Genomic DNA, 9,298 nt, shown 5'->3' with positions numbered 1-9,298 from the left:
TTTACTCTTCAGTTTCTACAGGCTAATTTGTTGGCTCGAGACCTAACCCAGGTAAGTTTTTTTTGATTCCTACTTCAGCAGTACATGCCTAGTTGTATTCCAGATGTTTCCCTGAAGGTGAAGTAGTAGATGGCATAGACTTAATCTCAAAGCACAAGCTCTTATTACATGCTGTAAACATGCATAATATTGAAATGCACCTCTTAGTGGTATACTGTCGTTTGAGTGTTTCAGTACAAAAATAGATCTACTGTCTCAGGTCAGTGAATTAAAGTAGATGTATGTGATTCCTCATACAACGGTGATGTGCTCTTGGGCTTTAAGTCACACATGAACATAACACTGAAAAAATTGTGTGTGGTGAACTGTATCTCTGCTGTGTTGTCCTGTTAGGATGAAAATTCTTGTGAGCAGAAATATGCAATTCACTTAACACTTATGTGCCTTTAGTGTGTATTCTTTGTACAGGTTTTTTGCATAAGAACGGTTTCATTTCCATGCACTCTGGAATCTTCTTCTGGTGCTTTGGACAGAGAAACCTTCACAGGGAAATATTTTAACTGCCTGTGAACAGAAGAATGTACTTATATTGTGAAAAAACTCATTGATGTTCTACTTCACAGAATATGTACACATATTTTTTCTCTAGTGTGTGGGAGGAATAACCCAATAACTGATCCATTAAGGGTTTTATTTATAGTTTAGGTATTCCTTTGACAATTAAATTTCCTCAAGACAATTTAGACAGCTGTAAAGGTCATTATATAAAGATGTAAAGAATAAGGTAAGAATATGCAGGTAAATATTCTGATAAGTAAGTATTACACTTGGAGGCCAGTTTTGCAGGTCAACTTGAGTAGTTTGAGAGATCTCAAGAAAACATTGTTAAATGGGTTCCACTGAATCCATCTTGTAATTTTATTTTTTTTCCTTAGGTTCACAACATATAACTGTACCTAAAACATTAATGATTTACATAGACTTACAATAGACATAGTAATCAGTTCTTGTATCACTAACTTATAAAATACTTGATTTATGTGTTCATTGGAGCTTCAAACTGGAGTACCTGTACTCTCATAATAAGTTAGCAATACTTGTTTTATCCCAGAGACAAGATGTTGATATACCTTTTCTTCTGTAAGAAGATATTTGCTCTTTCAGTTTGAAAGAATCTTATGGGGAAAAAAAACAGTTATTTTTCATTATGGAAATAACTTGTCCAGGCATCTTGCTCCAAAACAAATGCTTTTCACATGAAGCCCATTTTTACCAGGATAGCTATTTTTACAGTAGTAGTTTAGAGAAACAGTGATGTCAGATTTGTGCATAATACAAACAATTTTAAGACCTAGAAGCATTAGTTCATTAGCATTTACTCCTCTTCAGCATCACCTGGACTGAAATACATTATTTCAGTGACATTAGAATGGTTCAAAAGGCAAATATTGTAAAATTAGGCCAGTGTTTCTGTGCAATGTGGAACACCATTTTCCTTAAATTTAGCTGATTTTATTTATGAACACTGTTTCTGTATCTTTTCTCACAGCAGTACATTTCAATGGAAGATGCTGATTGTAGTCACTTTTTTACTATACACAACAGTACAAGTACCTGCTTTTTATGTTACATGTTATTTTCCCCTGTATTTATAAGAACTGTATTTACATAGATAATCAGATGATACATCGCACAAAGTTGCATAGGAAGTATTTTCTATGTGGCTATCTATTCAAAACTTTTTTTGTGCATTACATTCTATTGGGTGTTTTCTCTCCAACATCCATAACTCTAAATATGAAACTATCTAATAAATTAGTTCTATAAATACCTTAAATATAAAACCTCATTTATAAAAAGAAGGATTTTGTCTTAGTTTGTATGTGATATGTAAGATAAAGTTGTGTCAATAGCTGTCACAAGATAATACTGCAGTAGTATTTGCATATCCTGTTTGTAAAGGAAACAAATGTAACCTTGATTCTGTGTTCAAATAAAACTTCTTATGTGCATTTAAGTAGATTAATTAGGAAATATGTGCACAAGATCACTTTCACAGATCAAAATCTTGGTCTGGGTTTATATTGTCATTGAGCTTCTGATCTGGATGGTTTATATTCCTGACATCCCAGTTTAAATAGTTGGGAAGATCTTGAATGTAAGAAAAAGTAAAAAGTGGAATTCATTTGTAGCTATTTATATTGCTATGATTTTTTTTTTATTCAGCTGTTTTATATTCAATATAGATTTTTCTCTTCATTTTTCATGTAGTAATTAACTGAATTGTCCTGCAAGCCCTCCTGGTACAGAGAAAAATCCTTTTGGATGCTTGCATTACCATGCAGTAGCTGTAAAATAAGTACTCAGAAAAACGCTCAATGTCTTTTCTGTGTGGGTGAACGGGGAGGATCTTGTATTCAAAATGTGCAAACGCTAATAGCAAGGGAGAAGTGGAGAAAGGTTTTCCAAAACAAGTCGCTCTTGTTGTAGCATGCTTATTTTAATAAAGTAATTACGACATTATCATCCCTTCCTTGCCATAACATTTCTCCCTCAAAGTCCACCAGCCCATGTTTCCTCGCTCTCATGAGAATCCCAACAACTTTATCCGAAATACGAACGTATCTCTCAAAGAGTTCCCCAAAAGTGACTTGGATCTTGCCGTCAGGCTGTGGCTTAGCCATTGATTCAATGATGAAGCACATGTCTCTAATCTCCCGGTGGATGTGGGCCTCGGCTCTCTTGGCCCTTTCAGCAGTTTTGGTTCCTTCCTTCGGACGGCCGTAGCCTTCGTCTCCTTTGTGCAGGCGCGTGGACATGGCCAGCTCGCGGTCAAATTCCTCGCTGAAGGGATTCAGCTTCTGTGTTACGATGTGCTGGTCAGCCCATTCTTGCCATCTGTCCTTCAGGCTGTTGACGGGGCTGTATTTCCTGTGGGCTTTGGTGCTTGCTTCTTCGCTAAACCTGCTTGCGCTGAAGGAAATAAAACGGGCCTTTGAGCTTGGCATTTCAGCATTTAATTACAGAGTTCTACTACTAATCGCTTCTGTTCACTCGGTTGCCATGTTTTTCCAGGCGAGATGCTAACCACCAGGTGGCATGAGTTCACTACGTCTGCATGACTTCTTTGGGGGCTTTTAGTCCATGTTCCAGTTTGCACTCAAAAGCAAATTCACTGATCGCAGCTTGATCTCATCTACATTACCACCCTCCAGCCTAGATTTGAGCCCATTTTGACAAACTTTTGCCCAGAATGACTTAATGCTGTAGGGGGGCGAAACATTATGTTGCTGATTACCTGCACCTTCTATACCTTTGGTCAGTCAGGCAGCTCCGCATTTCTGCCTGCCTAGCAGAGCCTGAAATCTGCCTGCCCTGATGGTATCGCTGACAGTAACTGCAGGTGTACGCACTGGGTCCTCAGCTATTCTTGGCTGAAAAACAGAGGGTAGTGTCTGTAAAAATCTGTCCCCTCTAATAGATGTCGATATTTAAAACAACAAAGATCTAATAGAGTGCAGTAGCTCTGCCTACACTTATGTATTTGAAGTATGGTTCTGAACAAGTGTTGAAGTCCAAAATTCACATTCCCACTGGCAGGATACAAGCCTGACAGAAACTTAGGGCGACTGAGATTTGTGTCAAGGTCAAAGGATGAGGAAAGACCTTCAGAGGTCTTATTGATTTTTTTGTGTGTGTGTGCGTAGCAATATTATATTGCTGAATGACTCCAGACAGACAAATTGTTGATACTCTTTCCTCTAGTGGCCAATCTCACATGTTGTGGAGGAGGTATAGACAGTCTGAGCTAGTCTTTGTGCTGTCCACATCCTGTCATTGTGTCTGTACAGAGCTCGGCTGGGGAGTATGTTGCGCTGTGGCTGTGCCAAAATAATTTGTTTTCTCATATTTTTGCTCCCTAGAAGGCTGCTCTGAAACCTCCCCCGTAATGTCCGCTGAATATTAACTAACACCAGAGAACCAAAATACAGTTAGCAAAGCAGTACAGAGGACTGCAAACCTGCAGAAAATTTTGTTTCCCTGCTGTTTGGGCATTCCTTTGTTTTCTACTAAGCCCGTTGAAAGAGAGAATAGGACTGATAGAGGAGTCCCTGGTTCAGGTCTGTGCCCAGAAGGATGCCAGTACTGGGCAGCACTGTAGTGCTAGAGCAAGAAGTGCGGATACTTAGTGCCAGGGATAGAAGAAGGAGTAGAAGAGCAGGACCACTCTTTTAGCTGTGGAGTTGCCATTAGATTGGCTTAGCTATATTGAGAAACTGTATTTAAAAAGCTCCAAGATACTCTTCCCCATCAATATGGTGAAAAGCATCAGAAGAATCTAGCACACGGTGTTGCCAAGTAAACACACCTTTCTTCTGTGGTGTGACTGCAGAGCATCCTGAGAGTAGGCAGTGTGTGTGTACCTGTGGTTTTGTGCGTGCAAGTGATTAACAGGTAGGTGTTGGCAGGAAAGCATTAAAATATATCAGTGGGGTAAAGCTAGACCATTTTGTTTCCCAATGATAAACTAAATCCTCCTGTATATAAGCTGTTGTCATACAGAGAAAAGGAAAGCTGTGATCCTTTGCCCCTTGCACTGAATTGTGGCTTTATTGCCCAGAGGAACTGTGGGCACAGGGTTTGGGTATGCAAAGCAATTTGTCTCCTGAAACCTATGGATCTCCCAAAAGCCATAGAAACCCTGTGCCAAGGCACTCCTAACTCCAGCTTAAGCCCAGACTGATTGCTTCCCCAGCTTTTCACGTGGGAAGGTATCAGTGAAGGTGGGGGGAAAAAAAGTGAATCAAAATTGCTTAGAAGAAGTGATACCAACAGTCTCAGTGGAGCTGATGAGCAGATCCCATCACGAAGAGCTTATCCCTCAGCCACAGCCAGCTGCCTCCCCTTCTCTCCAAGGGCCATGACCCCTGAGGAAGTCCTGGAGCTTCAATTCCCCCGGGTTGAGGGGAAAGAAGCCAGTGAGTGAGATAGCGTAACTGTAAAGGCTTTGTTACCTCTTTTTATTTAACAGTCTAGTAAGTATTCTTTTCCTACTGAAACCTTTAAGTTTCTTTTCTAGCTGAATACTATTATCACCTTTCTTATCCTAATCGTCTCCTCAAGTGGTTGAGAAAAACACCACCTTATCTATCCTTTTGCTTTTATGGTGCTCCATGTGGGTTTGGAAAAACCTTACTGTTACTATCTTTTTTTAATGCATCTTCTAATTTAACCATTTCTGATGGTCAAAGTGCAATTTTGCCTATTGTTTACCTTAACCACAAGTTAACATAGTAAACTGTATACAAGTCGAAGCATTTTTTTCGTGTTTGTACAGCACCTACACAATGGATTTATGGATCCAAAATGAAGGTTGTGAGTGTTAATCTAATGTAAGAAGTGCTTTACCTGTAGCAATCAACTAAGTTAACCTGTTAACCAGAATGATCACCCTAAATACATTCTGAACTTCCAGGAGGACAACGTCCACGTTCCATGTTCCCTATGATCCTTTCTGTAGGGGAAAAGTATTCATCCCTTTTTAATGTTTTGAGTTTCATATCACTGTTGCATCCCTTTGGCTCCTAAGCAGAGATGAAATAGCGTTTCCTAGGCCTGTAGGAGTGAATGTGCCTTCTGCTAAGGCACCTTATCCTAGTAAATATTGCAGCTGGAAATTATGAAGGTGCTGATGCAAGGAAAAAACAACAACCTGGCTTTTTTCCTGGAATATAGAAAGGAAAATGGAAGATTTGCTTTAACAACCATGTACTTATGGTCTTTCTGAAGAAGATTAAGCCACACTGACAGGTTCATAAAAGTAGCAGGCTGAAATAATGTAATGTGAGGCTATAAAAAAAAATTTTAAAAAATGAGTAGTTAAGAAATCCAGTCCTGATAGCAGCACTGTAAGTGCAGAAAATTACTTTTGTGTCAGATTTCAGTGGAAGAGGTAGCTGTAAACAACATAGAGGGTGTTATTTCAACCATTTGCACCTCAGTAAATACGGCTAATCATTTTTTTCCTAGGTAGTAGCACTAAAATTAGACATATGGGGAAAGTATATGTAAAGTTTAGCAGAAAGGTAGCTATTTTGTTTCTACTATAGCATTTTAAAGTGAGCAATTTGTTTTAATTGAGGTTATTTACAGATAGTATCTGCTGCAAATGTATCCTCTCTCCCCACTGTATGTGTGAAATCTTTGTTTTGATGTCCTAACTTCTGTCAAAGGACAGTGCACACGGTCTCTCCCAAAAGCAGGGGCCATAAACTTTCAAGCTCTAGGTTACTGGAGAGCTTTTTTTCAGTTTGGCTATTAACTGTTTGCTCCTTGTGGGAGGTGACTGGTCAGCTGTACAGCAAAGCATCATTCTAATCCCCAGTCTGGCTAGTTAAAATAACTGTGTGTTCAGATAGCTGTGCTAAAAAGTACCATATGGTTGAGATCCATTACTATGTTAGTCATAGTTGCTGGTTATGGTAAACGCTGGTTAGTAGTGAGGTGTAAAACCAGAGCAGTGGGAATGTTACAGCCTGCCTGCCTGTCTGCAGGGGGATCACGAAGTCTTTTGCCATTTTCGTCAGTGCTAGTCCCAGTTCTTCATTTCTGAAATGGCGATTAGGATACGGTATGAACGTACTGGCCCTGATCCTCTGATTCCTGCTACCTTGCTAGCTGTTTTGTGTCTATAACAGCTGCCTACAGTTTCCCATCTTGCAGCATTGCACATATGGATCTTTTAATCTTTTACCAACAAAAGAGTGATGAATTACTTTGGCAGCTACCCACTGGCAAGTCTGGCCACAGCACAACTGTTTGTGGCCATCTTCTGGAAAGGTGATTTCACTGGAGATCTCTGGGAAAGGAAACTAGAGAATTTCTACCAGCCTCTGCTGTTCCTCTGCTCTTCTGGGAGACTTCCCAAGGACTGCATGGCTGTGGCTGAACTCTACTTGTTTACTACCTGGGCTCCAAATTTAATATGTGCCTGCTGTACAATAATCTTCAAGCATGAACCTCTTACTGAAAGAAGTATTACTCAAAACTGTCTGATGCTGTGAATTTGATTGCTACTTCATTCAATTTTTGAAGTAGAACCTGTAATATTTATGTAGGTAAGTAACAGAATCTGCTTCCTTTTTCCTTCACGCCATTTATGGGCATAAGGAAGTCTGTACGTCAGGAACTTCTACTTCCACAACATGTTTAATGAATGTACTTCCCCCCCACCTTATGACAGTGTACCCATAGAGAGTCATTCAATTTGAAGAATCTATTGATGATTGAAATGTTCCTTTTTGTCAAATGATTTATAACATATAGCATGATTCAAATTAGTCCTGCAGGTGTTGAGGCAGGCTGGATGCTTCCTAATGTATGTTTGGGGTCCCAGCTCCTGTGAAAGTTTCCATTTTTTGACTTGATGAATTCCAAACCCATGGGAAGCTTCCAAAGAGAAGCAGGGAATCCAGCTTTTGTTAAGATGTACTTAAAGGTAATTCCTGCAGTGTCTATTTTGGACATTCTCTGCTAATTACTCCCAAGAATATGTGCAATTCATACTAAGCAAAATAATGAATAAGTATTTGGAGATATTATTTGTTGGGTACATTGCTTTAGACTTAACATTTGATGAAATAAATGAATAGCTGTGGGCTCTTGATGAGGTGAGAGATTTTAATCTGAAATGTGGACTAAAGTATTAAGAAGTAAGTAGTTCAATGAACCAGTAAATCCAGAAAATTAAATATAGTTAACATTTCCCAAATATGACTTCCTGTGTCTATTAAGTATATAGCACAGAAAACCTAAGGCTATAGTCAGACGTTGTTGACTAACTACCTAAGCACAGAGAGATATGTGAAAGGTTTTCTGGATTTTTTTTTTTGTTTCCTACAAGAGTAATAGTTTCTCTTTCACCATTTCCTACCAATTTTGTTTTTCCCTTCTTCCTCATGGACACCTGTACCTCTCTCCGGATCTACTGATCATTTGTGATACTGTAATAAAGGGGTTTTACTTACAAGGATGTCACAGGTCGTTTAATCCTTACAGCAGTCACCTCTCGGTCACTGTCTTCTTGCTCGAGTTTGTCCTCTGCTTCCCCATAGCCACTGTCCTCTGCATCCAGGCTGTCATCATGACACTTAAGCAGCAGTTCTTCCTTAGCCCCCTCTTTGTCCTCTTGTTCCATCTGTTTCCAGCCCTTGGTCAGCTCTGATACCACATTTGAACACTTTCTCCTTATGGTTGGAGATAATTTGCCGCTAAGATTTTTGTCAATAGCACTTGATTCTTTGAGCTTGGTTATCTCTGAGCTACTATCGTTACTCTCGTATCTTCCACTGAGGAGGCTAACATCACCTCCTCGTTCGTAAGCTTTGCTTACAACTGTTTTGGTCACCTCTTTGCTTTTAATGCTGAACTTCTTGAGGGCTTCCTCTGATTCCCTTGCATTTTTTTCAGCGTCTCTTATTGTCACTGATTCCTTTGCTGAGGATTTTTCGTCGTCTTTTCCTTGGTCCCTTTTGACAGATGGAATTGGCCATTTTTCAAAGGGTCTGTCTTGTACAGGCTGAGTTGATGAGTCTTCTTCAGGGGGGACCCATCCAGAGGGCTCTTGGGTTTGCTTTATGTGGTGGTCAGATGCCCACTGCTGCCAACCTCGCGCCAAGCTGAAGACTAGGCTGGCCATTCGGATCTTGTGGACAGCCCTTTTTGCAGGAGTAGTGCTCGGCTTTTCTTCAGGAGCCATGTTGCTGTCTGCTGCCATGCTGGCTTTTCCTCTTATGCTAAGCACCTTCTGAATTAACTTCCTGAAGTTAATAATGTTCTGCGAAGAGAGCTACAGAGATTTAAATAGAAGCAGGAGCAGTTCGTGCCCATGGAAAATATGTGAAACACTTCTCACAAAGATATAGTATCCTCACTGTTACGAAGGTCTTTTTTTAAAACGCAGGGTTGCATTTCATCACAGCAGATGAATGATGCATGATGTGAACAGGGTGACACAGACCCGCGCTGGAAATAGTGGGAAGTTAACAGCTCCTTTAGTCCCCCTTCCCTGGGACTGCTCAATTCTCAAATTGTTGGCAAGGGTCTTGTTCTTCTGGAAGTGCAGAACTTGGGCTAGAGATACTGAACAGTGTTTGAAACTGCTAAATGTGAAGTGCTGTCAGTTGCTGACAACTTTGGCCACAGCAGAGACCCCTCATCATCACAAGTAAATAGTGGCCCTCATCATGGAGTGTAAAGCCAGAAGCAGACTATGAATGAGAAATTTTTATATGCATTT

At 40.0% G+C, this 9,298-nt stretch overlaps 1 protein-coding gene across 1 annotated transcript; it reads right to left on the bottom strand.

Moving 5' to 3' along the window:
* Positions 1–1,036: 1,036 nt before the first annotated feature.
* Positions 1,037–8,776, bottom strand: ABRA (actin binding Rho activating protein). The gene is made up of 2 exons (XM_009815314.2): positions 8,028–8,776; positions 1,037–2,973 (listed from the first exon to the last, which is right to left on the bottom strand). Exons 1-2 carry the CDS (start codon positions 8,774–8,776, stop codon positions 2,496–2,498), a joined length of 1,227 nt encoding a protein of 408 aa, XP_009813616.1. The 3' UTR covers positions 1,037–2,495.
* Between the last annotated feature and the right edge of the window lie 522 nt (positions 8,777–9,298).

Source organism: Gavia stellata, chromosome 3 (assembly GCF_030936135.1).
Source record: "Gavia stellata isolate bGavSte3 chromosome 3, bGavSte3.hap2, whole genome shotgun sequence".
Taxonomy (NCBI): domain Eukaryota; kingdom Metazoa; phylum Chordata; class Aves; order Gaviiformes; family Gaviidae; genus Gavia; species Gavia stellata.
The sequence above is the reverse complement of the archived record's forward strand: the minus strand, read 5'-3'. Positions and strand labels throughout refer to the sequence as shown.